Raw genomic sequence first — 27,935 nt, forward strand, 5'->3', positions numbered from 1 at the left:
CGGAGGACTGCAGCTCTGTGGCGGGCGCGCGGCAGGGTTCGGAGGACCGGTGCGGGGTCCGGGAGAAGGAGCGCGTCTCTGGGTGGGACCTGGTGGGGAGAGCCCCAGGTCGAAAACGGTTGACAGGCGACTGAAAGAGGATAAAAGAAATAGAGATAGAGGTTAGTATAGCATCAAGGAGATAAAAATAGAACCCATCATCTGTAAATTTGGGGAAGAGGACCAGATCACATTCACACACCACAAACACGTTGACTGTCTGCAATGACAGTTCTAGAAGTTACGGGGATGACTGTAGGGGAAGAGCCTCTACCCTGGCATGGCGAGGGGACAAGGCGGAGATCAACCCTCCCGTCGACTGCAAGGTCGTGGGGACTGGGGCCGAGCCGAAGAAGGTCTGTAATTTCCCGTAGAATGCGCTACTCAAGCTGAGCCTTGCCGACCGAGTAAAATGGAGATTTGGAGGAGCGCAGGTTTCCCAGGTAGGGAGCGGCGGGAGCGAGAGCCCAGCGGTGGGACGTACAGGGCACGCTGGGGAGTTAGCCCAGCATCTTGGTTGGCCGGAACCTAGGCTAAGGGATGGGTTGGGGTCAAGTTTGGAGAGTTTCAAATGCCAGGCTAAGGAATTAGGAACGGTGCAGGCCATTTATATGTGAGATGGCCAGAACTGTACTTCAGGGCAGTATCTGACAGTACTTTGTAGAGAGGATTAAAGGGCAAAAGAGATGAGAGAAAGAGGACAGGCGGTTAGAAATGTGAACTTAGCAAGATTTGCTAGTATCTGAAAATATGATTGAAGATGGGGAAGGGAATGACGTTACCAAGGGAGATCTTATGGAAAATAAACAGGGAATTATGAAATACTAGTACCTGGGGATGGGAAGAGGAAGAGTTGGTAAAGAAGAGGAGCTTCTCAGAGAAGTTGGGCCCAGCTGGTTCAAACATCATAAAAGGCAGGAGAGCATCTCAGGAGAGGGAACAGGTGACTAGGAGTTGTGCCAGAGAGCTGGAGATGATGAGAACTAAGGTGATGCTGGAATTAAGGCGAAGGGCAGAAGAAGGGTCAGAGAGAGATGTTACCTGAGGAATGTCCTTGCCAGGGGTTAAGAAGTGTATGGTAAGGCCCTGAGAATAGATAATAATTCCTTTTAAGAAATGTGATAATGCAGGAAGGAAAAAGAGAGGACACTGGTTGGTCTAGGCAACAGGATTGAAAGGTGTTTATTTGTTTTCTGAGGAGGGTAGAGACCTAATTATATTTGTAGAAAAAAGGTAAAGTGTGAGTGGGGAGAAAAATTCAAGATAAAAGAAAAGAGGAATAGCTGACAGGGAGAGAATAAGACTGGATAGGTCTCAGAAAACAAGATGAAGCATTATAATAAAAAATGGTGCATTTGGTCTATGTTGTCATGCTTTGAATGCAGACCAGCCAAGTAGTATCAGTTAGTAATGCTGATTTTACCAGTAAATATGTGCATGTACCGTTTGTTGAATTGTCACAAACTGAACACACTCATGTTACTAGCACTCAGATAAAGAAACAGAATTTCCTCAGAAAACCCCCTTGTGCTCTCCTCAAGCTGCTACCCTCCTCTAGTCCTGAAAGACAGACTACACTGAACCTTGAATACGATAGGTTGGCCTTGCCTATTTTTGTATTTTGTATAAATGGAACTCAATATGCACTCTCTTAAGTCAGACTTCAACATTGCTTGTGAAATTTTTTCATATTGTTTTGTAGATGTACACTGTACATTTTCACTTCTAATAATATTATATTGTGTGATTATGCCAACACTCAAACATTTTATTACTGGTGAACATTATTGAGAGTGAAGTATTTAAGTCTCTAAGGACATTAATTTATTTTTGAATATTAAACCAACCTTGTATTACTAAGATAAATTCCACTTGATTATGGTGTATAATTTTTAAATATATTAAGGAATTTAATTTACTATTATTTGATTGAGAATATTTGTGTCCATATTGTTAGAGGTATTGGTCTGTAGTTTTCTTTTCCTGTGATATCTTTGTCTGGCTTTGGTATCAGAGTAATTACTGGCCCCATTTATTTTCTGGGAGAGATTGTGAAGGATTGGTATTATTCTTAACCTGTTTGATAGAATTCACTAGTGAAGTCATTTGAGCCTGTGCTTTTGTGCTTTACTTTGTTAGAAAAATTTTTATCACTAACTCAATTTCTTTACTTTTCATATATTTATTCACAGTTTCTATTTCTTTTCCAGTCAGTTTTAGTAATTTGTATATTTCTAGTAATTTGCCCATTTCACTTATGTTGTGTAATGTGTTGGCATAATGTTGTTTATAATAATCCCTTTAAATCTCTATAGGGTTGGTAGTGATGTCCCCTCTTTTCTGCTTTTGTTAATCTCTCTTTTTTCTTTGGTCAGTCTAGTAAAGGCTTGTCAATTTTTGTTGGTATTTTCAAAGAACCAAATTTTGGTTTGATTTTTTAAAATTGTTTTTCTGCTTTTTATTTCATTAATTACTACTCAAATCATTATTACTTCCTTCCTTCTGCTTTTTTTGGTTGTTGTTAAGTTTGCTCTTCATTTTTAAGTTTCTTAAGGTGGAAACTTAGGTTACTGATAAGAGATTTTCTTTTCTAATATAGACATTTAAAAGCTAAAAAATTTCCTCTAAGCACTGCTGTAGCTGTGCTGTGAAAATTTCATTTTCATTCAGCGTAAAACATTTTCTAACTTCCCTTGTGATTTCTTCTTTGAACCACAGGTTATTTAGATATGGGTTGTTTAATTTCTAAATATTTTGGAGTTCCCAAATTACTCTGTGGCTTGATATGCCCTCTGGGTCAGTGGAAACACTATCAACCCCAGTCTCTGGGCCACATAGGTCCCATTGGCCCCTGAGCCACTCTCAGCTGAGGTGGCCTTGGTGTCTCAGCCCTCAGTAGTGGACCCACCCTCTGGGTACTCCATTTCCTGGATGTAGAATCCCAAAAGTCTGACAGCTTTCCTTTATTTTGTCCTGTCTCTGTCAGGAATTTCCCTGGTTGTCCAGTGCTTAAGACCCTGCGCTTCCACTGCAGTGGGCGTGGGTTCAATACCTGGTCAGGGAGCTAGAATCCTGCATGCCCTGCAGCACAGCCAAAAAAAAAAAAAAATTCGGTCCAAGATGGCAGTGTTGTTTCTGGTGCTATAACATTCTCAAGAGCCATGTTGGTCTTCTGTGGATATCAAGGGGATGCACACAATTGGATACAAGGGTCCTCCACAGATCCTTCCTATGGATAACCCCATTTCTATTCCTGGTTTCTGTTGAGATGGTTGATTGGATCCATGAATCACACATCTAACCTCTTCACCAAAAGGTTGTCCAGCTACACTCATGGCCTTGTCTCCAGAGCATGCTATCTGTGTAGGCTGAGGATTTTCCAAATCATCAAGTACTGATTCCTTTTTGCTTAACAGTTCCTTCCTCAATTTATCTCTTCCTCTCACATTTTACTATAATCAGCAAGGAAAAAGCATCAAGCCACACTTTACACATTTTGCTTGGAAATATCCTCAGTTAATTACCCAAGGTCGTCACAAGTTCTGTTTTCTGTCCAACAGCAGAATATGATTCAGCCAAGTTTCTGCTACTTTCTAACATCTATCACCTTTCTCCAGTTTCCAGTAATGTTTTCTTCATTTCTGCCTAAGACCTTTTTTGGCCACGCCACGTGGCTTGTGGGATCTTAGTTCCCAGACCAGGGATTGAACCTGGGCCCCGGCTGTGAAAGTGCGGAGTTCTAACTACTAGATTGCCAGGGAATTCCCCCCACCAGAAGTTGTTGGGTTTTTTTTTTTTTTAATTTTTATTGGAGTATAGTTGCTTCACAATGTTGTAATAGCTTCTACTGCACAGCAAAATGAATCAGCCATACATACACATATATCCCCTCCCTTTTGGATTTCCCTCCCATTTAGGTCACCACAGTGCATTAAGTAGAGTTCCCTGTGCTATACAGTATGTCCTCATTAGTTCTCTATTTTATACATAGTATCAATAGTGTATATGTGTCAGTCCCAATCTCCCAGTTCCTCCCATCCCCCCTTCCCCCTTGGTGTCCATACATTTGTTCTCTACGTCTGTGTCTCTGGTTCTGCTTTGCAAATAAGGTCATCTATACTATTTTTCTAGATTCCACGTATATGCAGTAATATACGATATTTGTTTTTCTCTTTGTGACTTCAGTCTGTATAGAAGTATTTTTTTTAATGCTCATTATTTCTAGCAAAATTCTGTTCATGACAATATATGTATTCTCTAAGATGACACAGGATTCCTCTACTGTCCTTTTCACTTCCTTCTGAGACCCTGCCAAAGTCACCTTTAATGTCCATATTTCTACTAACAATCTCTTCAAGGCAACCTAGACTTTTTGTATCATGAGCCTCAAAACTCTTCTAAGTTCTAGCCATTACCCAATTCTAAAGCCACATCTACATTTTTAGGTATTTGTTAAGGCAGCACCCCATTTCTGGTACCACAAACAGAGTGGTTTAATACAACAAAAATTGATTCTGTCACAGTCTGGAGCTTAGAAATCCAAAATCAAAGGTGCTGGCAAGGGCCATGCTCCTCTGAAGGCTCTGGGGAAGGACTGGTTCCATGCCTGTCTCCTAACTTCAGGTGCTTGCTGCCGTCCTTGGCATTCTTTCCCTGATGGATGCATCACTTCAGTCTCTGCCTCCACATTCACATAGCATCCTCCTCTCTCTGTGAGTCCCCTCTGTGTATGAATTCATCTCTTCGTATATGGATACCAGTCATTGGATTAGGGCCCACCTTAAACCAGTATGACCTCATCTTTACTTGATTACATCTGCAAAGACCCTATTTTCAAGTAAAGTCACATTCGCAGGTACCAGAGGTTAGGAGTTGAACATATCTTTTGGGGGGGGGGACACAATTCAACACAACAGTGTGGTAAGTACAAACTAAGAGTTGTTTAAACCACTGTGACTTGGTTTTGAAGTTGAAGACTTCAAATTTTTGCCAATGACCTCATTTGATTGAAGACAAAAGAAATTATTTGATCTGAATTCAACACTAAAGGTCTTGGAGAATTCTAGTGTTTCGGATACAAGCCTACCCATCTCTGCAAAGTGAACCTAAGGAACTCTGATTATATTGGCCATTATTTCCCCTTCTGAATCTGAGTTTTCAGCACTTGTTCTGTTTTTGAAAAGTCAAAGTCAGTTCGACATGCACATTAACATTTCAAAGGTGTTGTATTGTTGTAATTCAGGTGTCTTATTCAAAACAAACAGCAGCAGCCTACTCATTAATACGTACTTGATCAAAAGGAAAGTTAATTTTTTTTAATTTGGCTCCACAATTTGGATTTATGTCCCTTTTTTACCTAAACCTAGAGATTGAGTTTTAAGTTGAAGCTCATTCTTTGTGAAGATTGCTTATATAGTCTAAGTATCGAAGAAAATTAATTTCCAATGCAATGTAATACATGGTAAGCAAAAGTTCTCATGTAGGTCTTCATGTTCAACTTTCTGAGGAAGAGGTCCATAGTTTTCATCATATTCTCAAAGGAATTATATTATCTCAAAGATTAAGAACCACTACTCTACAAACCATGCCTAAATCAGATATATGTTAGTTTGGCCTAGTTTCTCCCAAGAGGAAATGGAATAGGAAATAGAAATCAGGTAGAATATTGGGGGGGGGGGTAACATATCAGTTTCATTCTTGAGGCTCTGATATCATTTTCATGCCTGTATTACCACCCCTGATCTCTCTGGAAACCTCTGAATGTCTTTTACCTTACAAGATGAACCTCTTCAGTGTCAGCTGGAGTGGACCACTGTTGGGTCTAGGTTTGTTTTGGCCAATCCATCGAACTGTTGAACTCCAAGCTGGCTTCTCAGACTCACTCACAGAATGTAACATCTCTGGTAAGACTCCACAAAGCAACAAATCTAGCATAATCTGAAAGAACAGTTTGGTTTTCTTGGTTAAACACCCAGAAAATTTATGTTCACTTCATCACTTCTGGGTAAAAGATTAACAAAACCCTTACATTTGTACATGAGAATTAACCTTTGGTTGTCTCTCCCATTCTCTTTTACTGGAAACCTATTACAAGTATGTCAACTATGGCATTCTCATACACTGTTGGTGGGAATGCACAATGATTCAGCCACTCTGAAAAGCAGTGTAGCAGTTTCTTAAAATGTTAAACATACACTTAACCAGGAAAGAGAAAAAAGCATATGTCCATATAAAGACTTGTACACGAATGTTCATAGCACCTTTATTCGTAATAGCGAAAAAACTATAAATAAACCAAATGCCCATCAACTGGTGAATGGATAAACAAATTGTGGTGTGTACATCCAATGGAATATTATTCAGAAACAAAAGGGAGAAGGAGTGGACTATTGATACACACAGCAAGATAGATAAATCACAAAATAATAATGCTCAGAAAGAAGTTTGAGTTCAAAACAGAGTGCATTCTGTTTGATTCCATTTAAATAACTCTCTAAAAAATGCTAATTAATCTATAGTAACAGAAAGCAGAACAGTGGTTGGGGGCTGTGGTAGGAAAGGGAGGGATTATCAAGGGAAGGAGGAAACTTTTGGGGATGTGGTCACAATTTTCATTGTGGTGATGGTTTCACAGTTGTATACATATGACAAAATTTACCAAACTGTATAATTTAAATATTTGCTGATTATTGTATGCCTGTTATACCTCAGTAAAGCTATTTTTTAAAAAGCATCTGTACTCCCTACTTGGGAGGGCTGGACCCAAACAAGTTCCTTACATTTTATCAGGGTCTCATTCACACATCCCTAACATTTCATAAATCAGAACAGGGTCTTAGGCTGTAACAGAAAACTCTCTTCCTCTACCTCAATCATTACTTCAGCCAGCCACCATTTTCTCAAACCTATACCTTTTCCTCCGACATCTTAACCCAAGTCACATGTCTCACCGGTCTCAATACTTCTATTATTTCTTATTTCTATATCTCCCCCCCTGCCCCCGCCCTTATTTCCCAAGATATTTCCAAGGAAACAGCAATATCCTTTCCTACCCTGATGCCCTCCCCCACCCCCTTTCAGGTACTTCTCACCCTGATCCTTTAGCCACAGTGAGGATTGTATTGGCAAGCAAACATTTTAGGAGACCCCATGGCCTTTCTTGATAGCAAAGTAGGTGAAAATCCAGCTTCGCAGCAATTTAGGGATTAATTCCTGAGCATTATTTATTTTTAAGGCAGTGGTTCTCAAAGTGTGGTCCCAGGACCAGCAGCATCAGGATCGCCTGAGAACCTGAGCTCCCATGACAGACTTACTGATTCTAAACTGGCGTGGGGCCCAGCAATCAGTATTTTAATAGAGGCATGCCACTGTGCTGGGGGGAAAACCAGAGAGGACAGGAAGAAAGTTAGAATGGAAGCACACCAGCGAATCTGATTGACAGGTTTGGGGTTGGGTGGGTGGGGGAACGGATTAAAAAAGAGAGAGAGAGATAATTAAGGAAGAACTCATTACGTAGTCCGAAAACCTACCCTGCCCCAGGGAGCTTTCTAGAAAGATGTTTTCTGACATTCACGTCAAGAATTGGCAGATAGAGGGACTTCCCTGGTGGCGCGGTGGTTAAGAATCCGCCTGCCAATGCAGTGGGACACGGGTTCGATCCGTGGTCTGGGAAGATCCCACATGCCGCGGAGCAACTAAGCCCGTGCAACTAAGCCCGTGCACCACAACTACTGAGCCTGTGCTCTAGAGCCCGCGAACCACAACTACTGAGCCCGCGAGCCACAACTACTGAAGCCCTCATGCCTAGAGCCCGTGCTCCGCAACAAGAGAAGCCACCGCAATGAGAAGCCTGCGCACCGCAAGGAAGAGTAGCCCCGCCTCTCCCCGACAAAGCCAGCGCGCAGCAACCAAGACCCAACGCAGCCAAAAAACAATAAAGTAATTTTTAAAAATCCGAAGTGATTAAGTTATGTGTGTGTATGAATATACACACACGTATATATTAAAAAAAAAAAAAACAAGGAATTGGCACACAGGGCCAGCCAGGCCCCTCGCTACGGCTCCGCTGGGGCCAGATCCGCAGCTGTTCAGGGGTTAAATCTCGGCAACTCCCTGCCCCCACCTCACCTCGCCGCCCCCCGCCCCGCGCGTGCGCACGTGCGAGGCCACGCGCCATAGAGCTGAGCAATCCTCCCAGATTCCTAGAGCGGTCGGCGGTGATGGCCGGTTTACATCTTGTGAGACTTGACGGTGACCTGGAGAATACATCGAGGTATGGGTGATGTCGGCTCACGGAAGGCGGAGGAACTCGGGTGATCTGCCCTCCCCAGCGGCCTTGCAGCGCCACCGGGGAACAGTATGCTGTTTCTTGAGTCCGTGGGGAGTCGAGGCTGCTGACGTGGCCCCCAGGCGCGGCTCCTGGGCATTGCGAGCTGGTCGGTTCTCGGCCTGGTGTTCTTTTGGTACGCGGTCAGCCCTTGACTAGCCTTGGGTTCAGCTGAATGAACACCAGAAACTTTGGGGGCGGGTGGAATCCAGAGCTTGGATGCGTTCACACGAATCAGCGGACGAATGTGTGAGTGTGAGAAGAACGGAAGGAGAGAGAGACAGATCATTATGATGGATCAGTAGTGTCATTTCGGTGTAGGAGGGGCGCGAATAACGTAGAGCTAACCGCTAGGGCAAAATTCTGAAATTCCCTCCCCTGCCTTATCTTTACAGTTATATCCTGGTTTTGGTAGCATTAACCCCCGGATTATCTTTGAAGATCTCTAGATTTGGAATAGAGAATGTATGTCCAAGAGGGGTGATGCCTGACTCCTGAATGATAGGGAAAGAAGCGTAGTAAATTTGAAAGAAAAGCACTTGAAAGTTAAATGAGATTTTGTTTTCTCTTTAACTTCTTTTATATCTAGAGGATGTTTCTGGTGGTCTAGTCTCAGAAATTATATCTCCAGTCTCCACAATGATTCCCTTCCAAGTCCAGTGGTGCCCAGTTGCCTGCAGGTCTCAGACTCCTACGTGGACAAGAAAAGCTTAGTGAGGAGATGGTAAATCTCCAGTTGCTCCCTGAGGTGTCAAGTGTCCAGTGGCAGTCCATGGAGATCCAATTCAATTATGAAGCTCAAGAACACTACCTTCTGTCAGGTGAGAAGCAGTGTGTATCTTTCTTAGTGGTTTGGGTGGGTTGGGGGGTGGCGCCGTGTTACCTTGCTGTGTTAGTGTCTTCAAGTGCTATTGGTATTCTTCGTGTCTTCAAGTGCTGTTGGTATTCCTCATTGCCTACCCCCCACTGTATTAGGCAGTACCATTTCTCTTGTGCTCCAAGCCCATGGCTTTATTGTACATTCTGGCAATCAAATTCTCTTGGTTTTCCTTTCTCTCCTTAAGTCCCCAGTGTCATCCATTTTTCCCATTATAATCACCTTATTACCAATCTGTCAGTGTTTGGTATTTGCCCTTTAAAATCTTTTCAAGTCATCCTTCTCATGTACTGTCGGGGCATAGTTAAAAGTTTTGGAGTCTGACACCTGGATTCAAATACTAGCTTTGTCATTTACTAGCTTCAGTAAGTTACTTACATTTTTTAAAAATAATCCTGTTTCCTCACTTTATAGGTGTATAATAACTCATACCTTGGAAGTTATTTTGAGGATTGTGTCTATCTATTACTCCATAATAAAGGACCCCAAAACTTAGTGACCTAAAACACTAAGACATTTTTCAACCATGTTATTTTCTTATGGTTCTGTAGGTCATCGGCTTGGGCTGGGTTCAGCTGGGCAGTTTTCTTCTGGAATCACTCATGCTCAACTAGGGCCAGGGTCTATGTTGGTATCAGTCATAACATGTCCAGCTGTTGGTGCTGGCTGTAGCTTGGGTCACGTATCTCTGGCAGGCTAGCCTAGACTTTTTCACAGGGCAGCTAGTTTTTAAAATCAGAGAGAGGGATGCATAAGCACTTTTCTAACCTATGTTTGCATTACATTTGTTATTATCTCATTGACCAAAGCAAGTCACATGACCAATTCCAGAGTCATTGTGGGAGAAAACTACACAAGGATATAGATATTAGGAGATAGGATCATTGGGGTCCATTACTACTATAACAGATACCACAAGCACTAGATAAGATTCCATATATACGGCTCTGAGCACATACCTGGCTGGTAGTAAATTCTTTACTAATGGTAGTCACTGTAGTTTTTAGTAAGATAACCTTGGTGCTGACTTTGTTCAGATGTTCTGCAGGCTCTCATTTCCGCATCATATTTTGCTGCTTTTTGATTTTGGTCTTCCCATTACTGCTGTTTTGCCTATGAAATTAACCTTCTGATGTCCTTTTCTTTTACTCTAAATCTTTTGCCTGTCTTTAGTTTTGGAGTATCTTTTATTTTATTTTATTTAGTTTCTCTCTCCTGTATTTAGAATTTGTTTTTCCTTAAGAGTCTATTCTAAGGCATCTAGCTCTCTTCTTTCCTGAGAATCACTGAGAATCACTGCCTCCTCCTTGTTGTTTAACATAAATTGACATACATACTATATGTGTTTGTGTCTCTTAAGAGTGTGTATAAAATAACTTTTTTTATGATAAAGCAATATAATTATATTAAAGTGCATTTATAAAATATAGAAAGGCACAAAATAGAAATTTTAATAACCTACAACTCCACCATTTAGTGATAGTCACTGGATACATTAATACATCAATACATTAATGTATCCTTCAAATCATTTAATTAACTGTTCAACAAATATTTATTGTTGATAAATGTTTATTAGTTCATAAGATCATAGCTTATTAATGATTATTAACCATTAATATAATATTATTAGTTACTGAGGGTTTACTTTGTGCCAGCCACTGTTCTAAGTTCTGGGGTTGTAGCAGTGAACTAATCAGAGAAGCCTTTGCCCTCAAGGACTTTACATTCTAGTAGGGGAAACAGGAAATATATAAATATACAGTATAGTATCAGATAGTGATAATGGTTATAGAGGATGTATCAGTCAGGATTCTGGCAGGAAACAGATGGCTCATTCAAATTGGGTAATTCAAAGTTTCATAAAGAGGATGGGAAGGATTACAGAATCAACAAGGGATGGAGAACAGCGTACACAAAGCCTAAGCTGATAGTCATAACTATCCTCTTCCATCACCCACTCCGTATTGCCCTTACCTTCTGCCAGAATCTCAGTGGCACAGAGTTCTTTATCTAGTCAAATAAAATAAACCTTTTCTAGATGACCTGAGTGCTTGGTGATCCTGCCTCTTTCAGGTTACTTCCGTGAACCATTGACTGGGCCTATTAGACATGAGAGAACTACGAGGCACCCCCACTGAGTCCTCTTGAGTTCCAGTGGCAGCAACCATTTCCCCACTGGTGATTGGTATCAGTCATTCTGGCCAGTAGAGTGACCCCATCTCCGCCTGCTGGTTTGGCAGTTTGAGGAGCCCAAAATGCTGAAGCAGGAAGCAGTCTCAACTTCAAATTTAACAAAATTACGACTTTGTCCCATGGTAGAGGTATTTTTCCTTTGAGAATTGGAACCCTGAACCCTCCAAGCCCAAGATTATAGGGATAGGAAGCAAAAATAATATAAGTGGATTATGAGGTATATAGTAAGAAGAGATATTATTACTTTCTCTACCACCCTTCGTTCCTATACCCATGTATTATGGCCATGGGGAAGACAACACTGTTTATCGCCCTTTAGCTTAATGCATATATCGCATCCTGTATGACAGCACCCCAAACTTATCAAGATGTTGTTGTCTAGCTTGTCCTGTAACTGAGCCTACATTTAATCATTCCACCATTATCACAATCCACTTACTTCTGGATGATGGGACATGCGGTAAGACCCATGAATTATATGTGTATGAGCTCATTGCTTAACTTCCTTCCCTGTAAAATGACTCCTTTGGAGGTAATATTATAGAGAATACCATGATAATAAATACGGCATTCTCTTAAGTCAATGCAAATTTGTATCTAGACTATGTACTTAGTCCTTTGAAGTTGCTGCCCTTTCCATAATAAAAGGGGTCAGATGTAATGAATCTGTCCCCAAGTGGCTAGCTGGTTCCTCTCTAGGGAATGGTACCTTATTAGGGCCTTAGCAGTTGGCTACTTGGGCACATAGCAACGATTATAGGCATATCAACCTTGATAAGTGGAGGTCCATATTGTTGAGCCCATATATAGCCTCCATCCCTGCTGCCATGACCTCTTTGTACATGAGTCCATTGGGCAAACATTGGTAAAAAGGCTGATTGACATTCATAATATGAATCACCGTGTCCATCCTTCTGATTGAGAGGCTTCTCCACAGTGGATACCCTTTGGTGAGGATTCACATGGGCCACAAACATATTCATTCTTTGGTTCATCCTCATACTTTTCCTCCAGAATTCTTATTTCTTGTCTTCCAATCTTGTTCTTTCCAGGTACCTAACTAATCAAGTAACCCATTAGTCACTATCCATGGATCAGTATATACATGTATCTTAGGCTATATTGCCTTCCATGGAAAGTAGACAACCAGGTGTATACCTGAAATTCTGCCCACTGGAAGGATTTGCCTTTACCAGCATGTTTAAGGCCACCCCTGAGTGGGAGTGTAAGTGGAAGGTACTCACTTTCATCTGGTGCCCACACGCTGGGCAGGCCCATCTACAAACCAGTTCTGTACATATTCCTCCTCTGTTAACTGGTAATAGGGAATTCCCATAGGGCCATGAATATAGGTTGAGGGGGAGAGGTAGTGGAGCAGTAGGAACAAGTCCTATGGGAATCTGAGTCACTCGCACATGGAATTTACTTATCTTCCAGATATGCTTTTATAATGGAATACTGGCTTGTATGTTCAATTTTATGAATTGATGGGTCAAATAACAACTAATACATAGTGGTCAGTTTGCAATAGTTATTTGGTGCCCTGTGGTCAAGCATTAAGTTTCTATTAGTGCCCAAAAGCAAGCCAGGATCTGCTTTTCACTTAGAAAATTGTTGGCAGAAGACAGTATGACCTTACTCCACTGTGGTTCTCTTATAGAGGCTTGCTAGAGGCTTCATACAGCAACCATGACTGCTGCAGACACTTCCAATACCATTGGTTATCTTGGTTAATAAGGGTCATGTGACAGGACAGCTTGCATTGCAACATGGTCCTACTGCAGAACGTTTTTTCACTCTAAGCCTCACTCAAAAGTAGCAACCTTAAAAAAAAAAAAAAAGTAGCAACCTTGCAAGTTACTCAAATTGGTCATTTCAGTACATTTACTATGGTATCTGTTGCCTCAAAAATGCAGGGCCCACCAAGCATTGTGCCTTTCTGAGGTGGTAACAGTTGGTTAGAGAGATAACCCGAAGTGAAAGAATAAGCCATGTAACCATCTGAGAGAAGAGTCTTCCAGGTGGAAGGAATAGCAAAAGTCAGAGGCCCATAGATATAGCAGGAACAGAGTAAGCCTGGGGTAGACAGGTGATAGGGGTGGTTTAGAATGAAATGAGGGTAGAGAGAAAGAAAGGGCAGATCATATGGAAACTTCTAAGTCACGGTAAGGACTTAGAATTTATTCCCAGTGAAATGGGAAACCATTGGAACTCTTTACACAGGATAACATGTAAAGATCACTCTGACTGTTGTATGGAGAGCAGGAGAAAGGTAAGTTAGCAGGAAGAAAGCAAATGATTTAAGAGAGTAGTCAACTATGTCAAAAAAATCAAGAATAAGATTGAAAATTGACCACTGGATTTGTCAAGATAGAGCATATTAGGGACTTTAATAAGTGCAGGTTTGATGGAGTTACAGAGATAAAAGCCTGATTGCATTGGGTTAAAAAGAGAATAGACTTGATGTTGGTTAGAAAATAGAGCAATGTGAACTATATACACCTGATGGAAGTGTGAAGTGGCTTAACCACTTTGGAAAAGTCTAGTTGAAGACCTAACAGTTCTGATCCTAAATTTATATAACCTAGAGAAACATTTGGATATGTGTATCAAGATAGACGTACCAGCATATTCATATCAGCATTGTTTGAAATAGCAAAATGTTCTTATGCATTGAAGAAGAATGGATAAATCACTTGTTGTATATGTCACACTATAATAGGGAACATGAATGGACTACAGCTACACACATGACTGTGGATGAATCTTCCAAACATAATGTTGAGTAAAAAAAACAAGTCACAGAATACGTATGGTATGATTCCATAAATGTATAAAGTTCAAAAACATGCTGTATTTGCCTGCTAGGGCTATAACAAAACCACAGACTGGGTGGCTTAAACAACACAAATTTATTTACTCAGTTCTGTGCATTAATTTTAGTCATCTATGCTTTGCTTTCTTCTAGAAGTCTTATAGTTTTAGCTTTTATATTTAGGTTTATATTACATTTCTAGTTAATTTTTGTGTATAGCATAAGGAAAGAGTCAGTTAATTTTTGTTATTATGATATCCAGTTGTAACACTTTTTTTGAAAAGAGACTACCCTTTCACCATTGAATTATATGGGCAACTTTGTTGAATGTCAGTTGTACATACATGTTTGGATCTATTTATAGACTCTGTTCTATTCCATTAATGGATATGTCTATCCTATGCCAGTACCTCGCTGCCTTGATTACTGTAGCTTTGTAGTAAAGCTTGAAATCAGGGAATATAAGCTCGCTTATTTTGTTCTTCTTTTTCAAAATTGTTTAGACCCTTCTCTGCCTTTCTACACAAAGTTTAGAATCGGTTTGTCAGTTTCTACGAAAAGGCCTGCTGAGATTTTGATTGGGGTTGCATTGAATCCATGGATCAATTTGGGGAGAATTTCATCACTTTAATAATATTAAATCTTCCTATATGTAAATGATGGCATATATTTCTATTTATTAGATCTTTAGTTTCTCTCAGCAACATTTTATAGTTTTCATTATGCAGATATTGCACATATTTTGTTGAATTTGTTTCTAAGTATTTCATTTTTTTGGTGCAGTTGAAAAAAATTGTTTTTAATTTTAGGTTCTAATTGTTCATTGCTAGTATTCAGAAATACAATCAGGTTTTGTGTATTGCACTAATAAAACCATTTACAAATTCTAATAACTTTTTAAAGACACTTTCGGATTTTCTGTATACGTGACTGCATAGTCTATAAGGCAGTTTGACTTCTTGTATGTCTCATTTATTTTTCATGTCATGTTGCATTGTCTATGAATGTTGAATAGAAGTTGTACAATATTGAATACAAGTAGTAAGAGAGGGCATCCTTGTTTTCCTCCTTTGTTCCTAGGAGAAAAGCATTTAATGCTTAACCATTAAGTATGATGTTAGCTGTTGGTCTTTCTTTGCTTTTTATTGAAGTAGTTAATTTACATGTAACATAGTTGATGTTTGGATTTAAATGTACCATCTTATTTTTTGTTATTTTCCCATATTTTGTTTCTTTTTTGTTTTTCTTTTTTCTCCCTTTGTGCCTAATTTAATTATGTTACCAAGTTTTTTGTTTTTCCGTTTTTTTCTCTATTACCTTATTGTTTATACACCCTTTTATTGTTATTTAATTGTCACCTAATAGCAGCCTTTCTCAAATGTGATTCTGTGAGAGAATTAAGCCAAAATGCTCTAAGGCATCCACTGTAACGTACATATTAATGTTTCTCCTGTACATCTATTGATTTACTTGGTATCTACCATCTTTGGGAGAATTAAGAAAATAGGCAAATTATTTTCTTTTTATTTTCTTGTGGAACCCTAGTTGAAACAGGCTGCCTTAGAAGTTACAACATACACATTTGATTTATTACAGTTTATCTTAATTTACTATTTCTAGGATAACCCAAAGACCTTGTAATATTTTAGTTCTATTTATCTCCCTCCTCTTGTGCTATTTTTGCCATGTATTTTAACTCTACATATATATTGTAAAATCCATGAGACATTCATATTGCTTATATCATTCAGTATATACACATTGAGATTTACCGCAATACTTTACTTTTTCCAGTACCCTTTGCCTTTGGCAAAGAGGATAAGCCTCCACTTGGAGGCTTGGGATTTTGGACTTTAGCCCTTGAAATTAATCTTTGTCATGTTTTCAGCTCTCTAGATCATTTGCAGTCTGAGAATGGTGTGCCTTTTATAGTAAACACCACTTAATAATGGAATGATAGTCTCAAGAATTTCAATGGAGCTCCCATGTTCTCTACCATTACAGCCCTCTGGTATTGTTGAGCAGAGGAATAATCTCCTCAAAATCAACTCAAAAGAGATTTCTGATCCTACCTCCCTAACCTTTTTTCTGGTCCACATACCTTAGTAAGGAAGTTTGGTCACTGAATATGGCTGTTCCCAAAAGGATCATGTTTTCTAGGCCAATTCCTTCTAATAATCAGGGCAAAAGAGGTGGAGGACTATGTAGACCTATTTTTGAAAATGCAGGCTTCTTTTCTAACCATTCCTGGGCTTGATGCTTCTTTCTTTTCCCTAATGACAACATGTGACCAGCCTGGTTGGTATACACTCACAGTGACAGCCTGGCTGCCACTGCCTCCTCCTCCTCTCCCTCCCTTTCACCTCCTCCCCCACTCCTTCACCCACGTATTCATTCATACTGACTACTTTATATACGTCAGTAAGTTGTTTATGTATTAGCTCTAATATAGTCAAACTTTCCTTATCACTGTAATTAGGTTTCAGTATTCCCAGATCTCCTGTGACAGACATATACAGAATATATCTGATAAGCCACTTCAATAAACGATTATCCATTACTTGTTGATTCTTCTTTATTTCCCTCTCAGAAGATAATTTTTAGTATTTTCATAGGAAAGTACTAATCTATTTCACCTGAAACTTTCTTACAGTATGGAGAACACATTCCATTTATATTTTGTTGTTCTAGATGGTGAGACTAAGGCCAAGGTTGGAGAGCTGGCTTCTGAGGAGGAAATTACAGCAAAAATTGAACCATTGACTGAAGAGTCTGGTAACCCCAGAGATGATGTTCTCCAGGATCCTGAATGCAGAGAATTCTGTGGATTTGGGGATAAATTCAATGAAAAGGATCAGAACCTCTTCAAAAGAAGACAACATAACTGTGATGAATGTGGGCAAAACTTTGCTTGTAGTACAGGCCTTATTAGGCATCGAAGAACCCATTGGGAGAAACCCTATGAATGTGATAAGTGTGGAAAGGCCTTTAATGTGAGCTCAGCCCTGGTTCTGCATCAGAGAATTCATACTGGGGAGAAACCCTATCCTTGTAATTGGTGTATTAAAAGTTTCCGTCGGAGCTCAGACCTTATTAAACATCAAAGAGTCCACACTGGTGAAAAACCTTACAAATGTGATGAATGTGGGAAAGCCTTCAGTCAGAGCTCTGATCTTATTATACATCAGAGAATACATACAGGAGAAAAACCCTATCAGTGCAGTCATTGTAGTAAAAGTTTTAGCCAACGCTCAGACCTAGTTAAACATCAAAGAATACATACTGGAGAGAAGCCTTATACATGTAACCAGTGTAACAAACATTTTAGTCAGAGCTCTGATGTTATAAAACATCAAAGAATCCACACTGGTGAGAAACCATATAAATGTGATGTGTGTGGAAAAGCCTTCAGTCAGAGCTCCGATCTTATTCTACATCAGAGAATCCACACTGGAGAGAAACCATATCCATGTAATCAGTGTAGCAAAAGTTTCAGTCAGAACTCAGACCTTATTAAACATCGAAGGATCCACACTGGAGAGAAACCCTATAAATGTAATGAATGTGGGAAAGCTTTTAATCAGAGCTCAGTCCTTATTCTGCATCAGAGAATTCACACTGGAGAGAAACCCTATCCATGTAATCAGTGTAGCAAAACCTTCAGTAGACTTTCAGATCTTGTTAATCATCAACGAATTCACACTGGAGAGAAGCCTTACCCATGTAACCAGTGCAGTAAAATGTTTAGTCGAAGATCAGACCTTATTAAACATCATAGAATTCATACAGGCGAGAAACCCTATGAATGTGATGAGTGTGGGAAAACCTTTAGTCAAAGCTCAAACCTTATTCTGCATCAGAGAATCCACACTGGAGAGAAACCCTATCCATGTAACGATTGTACTAAAAGTTTTAGTCGTCGTTCAGACCTTGTGAAACATCAGAGAATACACACTGGAGAGAAACCGTATGCATGTAATCAGTGCAATAAAAGTTTTAGTCAAAGCTCAGACCTCACTAAACATCAGAGAGTACACTCTGGGGAAAAACCCTATCATTGTGATTGTTGTGAGAAAGCCTTCAGTCAGAGTTCTGACCTTATTCTTCATCAGAGAATTCACACTGGAGAAAAACCATATCTGTGCACACAGTGCAGCAAAAGTTTCAGTCAGAACTCCGACCTTATCAAGCACCAGAGGATCCACACTGGGGAAAAACCATATAAATGTAATGAATGTGGGAAGGCTTTCAGTCAGTGCTCAGCTCTTGTCCTACATCAGAGGATCCACACTGGGGAGAAACCATATCCATGTGATCAGTGTGGCAAAAGCTTTAATCGGCGCTCTGATCTCACTAACCATCAAAGAATCCACACTAATGAAAATCCATATAAATGTGATGTGTCTGGGAAAGCCTTTAGCACATGCACTGATCTTACTGAACACCAGAGAATCCACATTGGAGAGAAACCCCACAGGTGTGTTCAATGTAGCAGAAGTTTTAGCCAACTCTCTGATCTTATTAATCATGAGAAAGTCCATTCTGGGGAAGACACTCTAAATGTGTTGAATGTGGGAAAACCTTTAGTGTATACACCAACTTTATTCAGTACCAGAGACACTCTGCCAGAAAAAAATCTTATGAATGCTATGGATGATTATGAAAAAAGTTTTAATCAATGCTCAACTTTTGTGCTACATTAGAAAAAGACACACACACACTAGAGAGAAAGCATATTAATTCAATTTTTATAATGAAAGTTTAACTCAGAGCTCAGACATTACTAAAGAAAATTTCTGAGGATGAATCCTGTGAGTTGTTGGAAAACCTTCAATGTGAAAAAATTTTTACTGAATGTCAGAAACAATGGAAAAAAATTTCTATCTGCTGTAATGTAAGAAAAGCTCTAGTCTTTTATTCAAACACTACACAAGAGGAAAGTTTTATCATTATAAGAAATGTCTAACCATATTAATGCAGAACCTTATCAGATATTGTAAAAATCAGTGTGGTGTTGTGTGCAATCAGAACTCAGAAGGAAATGTGTTAGTGTTATAATCTCAAACCTTTAGTGAGCCCAGCTCACCTATTGCATATCAGAGAAGTTATTTTAGAGAATGTAGGGAAAACTTAAACCCTTCCCATATCTTAATTGGCATTCACTCTGATAATCCGCATACCACTTACCTCCTGACAGCTGGAGAATCCTACCTTATGCAAACATTAGTTATTAAATTCCCTCTGTGTGAACATGCTATGCTATGCTGGTATTAAACTTACTAACTGCATAACTCTAGTGCCCCATTTTCTGAAATATCCTTTTTTTTTTTGGGAGGGGGCCAAGTTTTGGTCTTCCTAGTGAGCATGAGTTTTCAAGTTCCTGTGGTGTTCACAGCAAACATGAATTTATTTTGCTCTTAATAATGTAGCCCATCCATAAACTTTAGTGGTTTGAAATTACTTCTTCAACACTACCATTTAATTACAGTTTCTAAATATGTGAAACAATTTTTTAAAAAATAATTCCATATGTTAAAGTGTGAATATTTCTCTACTACTATGTTTATCCTGTCTGTCATCTATAGATGGAACACAAATGTTAGCTAAAGTAACACCCACATGACTATATTGCATATTCTGTCTAAAAATAAAAAGACCTATTGATCTTTTTTTTAATGGCAACATTCATCAGACTTTGTTTTGTTTGTTGATTTCTGACATATATATTGATAATACGCCATGTGTACACAATGTTTTCAACTGAAAAACAGAAACAATTTTTAAAAATAAGAAAAATTGTCTTTGTGGTATTAACCATTTGTTAAAATCCTGCTACTGTCATTTACTTTGACTATCCCCCATAATTATCCAATTAATATTTTAATGTAACATACATTGTTAAATTATTATGTGCAAGGCATTTTTTTTAGGTTTTGTAGTATACACAAAGAATATACTGTCCCCAAAAAGCATGTGTTGTACAGTGATAAAGGCTGATGTATACAGAAAATATATGGCTCAATATAATCATAAAGTTAGGCAAGATGCTTATAAGAGCTCACAGGAGGTAGGGTTCAATTCTGATTGGAAAGAAAAGGAAAAGCTTTGTGGAGCTCCTGAGATTTGAGTTTTGAAGGATGGGAGTAGAGGCATAAAGGCAGAGAAGGAATAAAACAGAAGCAAGAAAATATAAGAAGTGATATAGAGTATGGTGCTTAGTCATTAATTCAATAAATATTCAGTGTCAGGGACTGTACCAAGTGCTGCTGAAGAAAAAATGATTCCTGCCCTCTTGCTCAAGTGTTTATGAAAATAATGACTGAAGCATGTACTTAAAAGAGTAAGAATAAAGTGGAAATTAAAATGAAGTAGGAGAAAAGACAGTTAAGAAATGTAATGCTAGGGCTTCCCTCGTGGCGCAGTGGTTAAGAATCTGCCTGCCAATGCAGGGGACACGGGTTCGAGCCCTGGTTCGTGAAGGTCCCACATGCTGTGAAGCAACTAAGCCTGCACTCTAGAGCCCTCAAGCCACAACTACTGAGCCTGCGTGTCACAACTACTGAAGCCCGTGCACCTAGAGCCTGTGCTCCACAACGAGAAGCCACTGCAATGAGAAGCCCATACATCACAGCGAAGAGTAGCCCCCTCTTGCCACAACTAGAGAAAGTCCACACATAGTAACGAGGACCCAACACAGCCAAAAATAAAAATAAATATTTTTAAAAATTAAAAGAAAAAGAAATGTGATGCTAAACAAGCAGACACTTCAGCTTTCTGGGGTTTAGTGTCATCTGTAAAACAGAGAAGTACTATGTATGGTTGGAATAGATTTCATACTTCTGCATTTTATTCTCAAGGTAATGGGAAGCCATTAAGATCTTTGAACCAGGGAATGGCATGATCATCTTCCTGCTTTCAGAAGAGTCTAAAATTAAAAGGAGGAGCAGAAAGGAAAACTATTTGGGAAGTCTGGAAGTAAAATCACAAGATCCAGAAGTAGAGGACCTAAAATGCATAGACATGATGATAGGTTGAGAAGTGAGTAGGGAAAAAAAGCGTACAATCAATTATCATCTGTTCTTTAGGGAATTTTAAAAGTGAAGAAGAAAAAATAAGATGATCAAATTTATATCTGAAGTTTAGCCATCTTTCCTGAGAATAAACGTTAAGAGCCAACTGCTTACTACACGTTACTATCTAGTGTCCTACAAGTAAACTCAAATTCATGAAGTTGACACACACCCATGATATCTTCCTCCTGAATCCCCTACTAAACACCTTGCCATCCAGATAAAATAACTGGTTGCTATCCTACACTCCTCACTCTCCCCCAGTTTTCTAAATCTACTTGCTCACTAGGTCATTTCTGAGTTACAAAAATAACACTGCCTACTGTAAAAATTTAAACAGTAGTGAAGTATACAGAGTAAAAAGGGAAGAGAAACACAGAGAATTGGATCTGACATTTTATGCCAGTTGATTTCCCCCAGGCATTTGCTGATTCTCAAACTAGCAGGGCAAAAGGTCAAGAAATCTAACCAAAGGACACTGGAAGGTCAAGTGGAACTCAGCAAACTCACTGTGATAGTGGATAAAAATTAGGAATACAGGACACGCCAAGTAGGAAGTGTTCTTATAAACACCCCACAATTTCAGGGTAAACATTAAAAGGCTATATATACCCTCAGAATAAGAATGAAATATGTGTGGACCAAGTCTAAAAAAAGTCTGAAATGCAATCTCAAGTCAGGTCAACCTTTTAGTGAATTAAGTTATCTACTCCTAATCTAGCTGCCAATGAGAAGAGAAAAGAGGGTGAATCCTGTCTGGAGAATGACAACCTCATCCAGAGGCTATAACTAACTTTTCATGCACAATGTCCAGTGTTCAAATCAAAAACTACCAGAATCATTAGAGTCATAGACATTAATATAAATTCACACACCCATGCAGATGGATAGACCAGAAACAGTTATAGAATGTGTGTATACATGGGTTAGTAAATATATATATATATGTGTGTGTATATATATATATATATATATATATATATATATATATATATCACACACACACATATACATACATATATAACATAGCTCTGTTCTCTGAGAGGACTCAGGGCAATGATACTCCAGTATCAATAGGCATACCTAGCTCATGGTTTGTAGATAGCATTCTACAAATAAAAGGAACCGGTGCTCCTTTGAGAAATGGCTGATTCTAGGGCTAGGGCAGGGAAAATACAAGATGAGTCAGGAGCATGTTATAGCACCAGAAAGTAAGCAAGAACTCAAGAAACAAAACACTGGGAGCAGGTCAAAGGAACATAGGAGCCAACCTGAAAGTGTTCCCAAGGCCAAATAAATATACATGGGTCCATACTGATATAAATAAATATGGCAGAAGAGACAAATCTTCCTTATGGAAGAATTCCAAATAATATATGTAGATTTTCCCCCCTCAGGATGTGGAGTTTAATCCCCACCTCCCACTCCTAGAAGAGGCTGGACCTGTTGACTTGCTTCCAAGGAATAGAGTATGGGAAGGGAAAAATAGTAACCACAGTGGAGAAACCTGGCAAAAACTACTTTAACCTAAGGTTTCTTAACCTCAGTACTATTGACATTTGGGGCCAGATAATTCTTTGTTGGGGATGGGGGCTATTTTTTCCACTTATAGGATTTTAAGTATCATTCCTGGCCTTTCTCCACTAAATACCAGTAGCAATCCTCCCCCTGCCCCACCAGTTACAACAACCAAAAATAGACATTGCTAAATGTCCCCTGAGGGAAAAAATTACACCTGCCAGAGAAGCACTGCCTAAAGTTTAACAGCACCAGTGATGTGTGGATATCATGAACCCCTTGGTATGATGTAATAAGAAGGTCACTTCAGCTCTGTATATTCTTTCCAAAAACGTATAATCTCAAAATAACTAAAGTCAGAAATGAAAGAGGGCACATTACTGTGAATATTATAGAAATAAAAAGGATCATAAGAGAGCATTAGGAACAGTTGTACACCAACAAATTGGATAAACTGGACAAATTCCTAGAATCATGCAACCTACCAAGTGAATCATCAAAAAATAGGAAACCTGAATAGAACTATAGCTAGTAAGCAGATTCCCAACAAAGAAAAGCCCAGGACCAGATGGCTCACTGGTGAATTCTACCAAACATTTAAAGAAGAAACACCAATCCTTCTCAAACTCCTTCAAAAAATTAAAGAGGAGGGAATGCTTTCAAACTCATTTTATGAGGCCAGAATTAACCTGACACCAAAGCCAGACAAAGACACTACAAGAAAAGAAATCTACAGACCAATATCTCCTATAAATATTGATGCAAAAACCCTCAACAAAATATTACCAAACAGAATTCAACAACATATTAACAGGATTATACACCATGACCAAGTGGGATTTATTTCTGAAATGCAAGGATGGGTCAATCAATGTAATACATCATATTAACAGAATAAAGGATAAAAACCACATGATCAACCCAACTGATGCAGAAAAAAAAATTTTTTTGACAAAATTCAACACCTTTTCATGATTAAAAAATGAAAAACACACTCAACAGTCCAGGAATAGTACTTCAACATAATAAAGGAAAGTACCTCAACATAATAAAGTCCATATATATAAAACTCACAGTTAACGTCTACTCAGAGGTGAAATACTGAAAACTTTTCCTCACAAGAATGCCTGCTTTTGCCACTTTAACGTAGTACTGGAATTCCTAGCCAGAGCAACTGGCAAGAAAAATAAATAAAAGGCCTTGAAATTGGAAAACAGGAAGTAAAATTATCTCTCTTTGTAGATAACATGATCTTATATGCAGAAAGTCCTTAAAATTACACACACACACACACACACACACAACTTGTTAGAACTAATAAATCAATTCAGCAAAGTTGTAGGATACAAAATCAACATGCAAAAATCAGTTATGTTTTAATACACTAACAATAAACAACCTGAAAAATAAATTAAGAAAGCAATTCCATTTAAAATAGCATCAAAAATAATAAAATACTTAAGCATAAATTTAACCAAGGAAACAAAAGACTTTTACACTAAAAACTACAAAACATTTTGAAAGAAATTAGACACCAATAAGTGAAAAGATATCCCATGTTTAATACTACCCAAAGAAATCTACAGATTCAGTGAAATCCCTATCAAAACCCCCACAATTTTTTTCAGAAACAGAAAAATCCATCCTAAAACTGGTACAGAATATCAAGGGACCCTCAATAGTCAAAACAATCTTGAGAAAGAACAAAGTTGGAAATCTCACACTTCCTGATTTCAGAACTTACAAAGCTACAGTAATAGAAACAGTGTGATACTTGCATAAAGACAAATGTATAAACCAATGGAATAGGATAGAGAGCCCAGAAATAAACCCACCCATAAATGGTCAAATGATTTTCAACAAGGGTGTCAAGACCATTCAATGGGTAAAAAACAGTTTTCTCAGTAAATGGTATTGGGAAAACTGGATATCAACATATAAAAGAATGAAGGTTGACCATTGCCTTACATCATATACAAAAATTAACTCAAAGTGGATCAAAGGGGACTTCCCTGGTGGTCCAGTTGTTAAGACTCTGCACTTGCACTGCAGGGAGCACGGGTTTGATCACTGGTCAGGGAACTAAGATCCCACATACTGCACAGCACGGCGAAAAAAAAAAAAAAAGAGGATCAAAGACCTAAACATAAGAGCTAAAACTACAAAACTCTTAGAAGAAAACATTAAGAAAGTCTTCATGCAATTGGATTTGTCAGTGATTTCTTGGATATGACAACATGAGCATAGGAAACAAAAGAAAAAATAGATAAATTGGATTTCATCAAAATTTAAAACTTTTGTGCATCAAAGGACACTATTAACAGAATGAAAATGCAATCAATGGAATGGGAGAAAATATTTGAAAATCGTATATCAGATAAGGGATTAATATCCAGAATATATAAAGAACCTCTACAACTCAACAACAACAAAAACTAACCAGATTTTTTAATTGGTCAAATGGCTTGAATAGACATTTCTCCAAAGATGATATACAGATAGTCAAAAAGCACATAAAAAGATGTTCAACATCACTGATCATTAGGATAGCCATTATTTAAGAAAGAAAGGAAGGAGGGATGGAAGGAAGTAAGGAAATAATATTGTTGGTGAGGAAGTGGAGAAGTTGGAACACTTGCACAATGCTGATGGGAATGTAAAATGTTGCAGCCACTGTAGGAAACAGTATGGTGGTTCCTCAAAAAAGTAAACATTGAATTACAATATGATCCAGCAATTCCACTTCTGGGTATATACCCAAAATAATTGAAAGAAGGGACTCAAATATTTGTACACTGATGTTCATAGCAGCATTATTCACAATAGTCACAAGCTGAAAACAACCTAAATGTCCATTGACAGATAAATGGATAAACAAAATGTGGTGTATACATACAATAGAATATTGCTCAGCATTATAGAGAAAAGAAATGTTGATATACACTACATCCTGGAGGAACACTGAAGACATCATGCTAAGTGAGATAAGCCAGGCACAGGACAAATATCTTATGATCCCACTTACATGAAGTACCTAGCAGATTGGATACACTGAAATGGGAGTTAGTGAAAGCTACATAAGTAGAAAACATGAAGGCTGAAACATGGAGGGAAAAAAATTATAGAAGATACAGAAGAGAGCATAGGAATCATATCTGATATGGAAAAAAAGGCCTAACATACACATAATCTGAGTCTCAAAATGAAATAAGAGATGATGGGACAAAGGCTATATTTAAAGAAAGAGTGGTCAAGAATTTTCCAACCCTCATGAATAATCAAGTCATACATTAAAGGAGCACCACAGACACCAAAAACTACAAAGAAAAGTATACCTGGGGACATCATAGTACCAAACAAGAGCACAGAAAAAGAAAAATCGAAAAAAGGGGAAAAAACATTATATTCAAATAAGCAACAAATAGACTGAGGTTTAACTTCTCAACATAAAGCCAGAAGATAATGAAATATCTTGGAAGTATAACTTTCAAAAGTAAAGACAATGTGAAGACATTTCCAGACAAACAAAAATGAGAGAATTCATTGCTCACATACTCAAACAAAAAAATACTAAAAAGAGTTCTTCAGACACAAGGAAAAAACAGTTTAGGAAGAAATGAAGAGCCATGGAAAGTGTAAATCTGAAGGTAAATCTAAATGAATATTAACTGTAAGAAAAGATAATAATGCCTAAAGTTAGGAACTAAATACATTCTCAGAGAGATGGTAGAAGTACTAATTTATATTAGGTTCTAATAAACCAAGGGTGCATGCTGTAATCGCTAGAGTAAAAGAGGAATATAACTAACAAATTAACAAAAAGTAAAATGGAGTAATAAAAATTGTTGATTAATCTCAAAGAAGGCAAGGGAAAAAGAATATAAATAGGCAAGACAAATAGATAACAAATAGGATCATGATAGATGTAAGCCCAAATACACCAGTAATTATATTACATGCAAGTGGACACAAGACAAAGATTCTTGACTAGAATTTTTTAAATTAATCATGTAGTACTTACTTGAGATACAACTACCAGAATCCAGGAAATTTAAAATACAAGTATGGAAAAAAGATACTGCATTCAAACACTAACCAAAAGAAAGGTGCTAATAGCTGTACCAATAGCAAACAAGAAGTAGACTTTAAAGCAAAAGTCTTACTAGAGATAAAATGGGGCATTTCTATTGATGAGTCAATTTACCAAGAAAATAGAAATATTCTAAAAGTGTATACACCTAATAATTTTGCTTCAAAGTACATAAAACTAAAATTGACAAAACTAAAATGAGAAAGAGATAAATCTACAATCCTAGTAGGAGACTTTTACACAACTCTCTTAGTAAAAGAGGACAAGCAGAAAAAATGTCTAAGAATATAGTATATGTGGACAATATGATTAACAAAATGACCTAATGGACATATTAGATAACAGTACAACCAACAATGACAGAAACCTTGATTCTTTTTAGGTGCACAGAGAACATTTTCCAAAACTGAGCATATGCAGGTTTGTATATTCAGCAAGCATATGCAGCAAGCCTCAACAAATTTCATCAGATTCAAATCATTTAGAGTAGGGCTGTGCAATAGAATTTTCTGTGTCCTATCTGCATTGTTCAATACAATAGACACCATAGTCAACACAGTATTCACTAGCCACACGGGGCTACTGAACACTTAAAATGTATGACTGATGAACTACATTTTATTCATTCTAATTAATTTATATAGCCACATCTGGTTAGTGACTACATATTGGACAGCACAGACTTAGCATATGTTTTCACATAACAATGAAATTAGCTAGAAATCAATAACACACACATTTTTAAAAATTCCCAAATGTTTGGAAATTAAGAAAAACAATTTAAATTACCCATGGGTAAAGGAAGAAAGCACAATAGAAATTAGAATATATTTTTATCTGGATAATAGTGACATTATTAGGGGGAAAAAAGGCTAAAATTCAATGATTTGAGTATCCATCACAAGAAGTTAGAAAAAGAATAACAAGTAAATCTAAAGAAAGTAGGATGAGGTCCATAAGGGTTGTTCTGGTTTCTCATCATAACTTAAAGAGAAATATTCACA

General features: G+C 38.2%; 1 protein-coding gene across 3 annotated transcripts; it reads left to right on the forward strand.

Moving 5' to 3' along the window:
• Positions 1-19: 19 nt before the first annotated feature.
• LOC132347739 (zinc finger protein 271) lies at positions 20-19,905 on the forward strand. Of its 3 annotated transcripts, none has more exons than XM_059894523.1 (3): positions 20-161; positions 8,955-9,186; positions 16,945-19,905. In XM_059894523.1, exons 2-3 carry the CDS (start codon positions 9,087-9,089, stop codon positions 18,954-18,956), a joined length of 2,112 nt encoding a protein of 703 aa, XP_059750506.1. In that variant the 5' UTR covers positions 20-161; positions 8,955-9,086; the 3' UTR covers positions 18,957-19,905. The 3 variants fall into 3 exon arrangements, with proteins under 3 accessions (XP_059750506.1, XP_059750504.1, XP_059750505.1); XM_059894521.1 differs by lacking the exon at positions 20-161 and adding an exon at positions 8,215-8,311; XM_059894522.1 differs by lacking the exon at positions 20-161 and adding an exon at positions 8,226-8,501.
• Positions 19,906-27,935: the final 8,030 nt, after the last annotated feature.

This window comes from Balaenoptera ricei, chromosome 14 (genome assembly GCF_028023285.1).
Source record: "Balaenoptera ricei isolate mBalRic1 chromosome 14, mBalRic1.hap2, whole genome shotgun sequence".
In the NCBI taxonomy this organism is placed as follows: Eukaryota; Metazoa; Chordata; class Mammalia; order Artiodactyla; family Balaenopteridae; genus Balaenoptera; species Balaenoptera ricei.

Coding starts and splice junctions, on each gene's coding strand:
- LOC132347739 (XM_059894523.1), top strand. CDS start 9,087: ATGGTAAATCTCCAGTTGCTCCCTGAGGTGTCAAGTGTCCAGTGGCAG. Junction 9,187..16,944: donor AGAACACTACCTTCTGTCAG/GTGAGAAGCAGT, acceptor TTGTTGTTCTAG/ATGGTGAGACTAAGGCCAAG.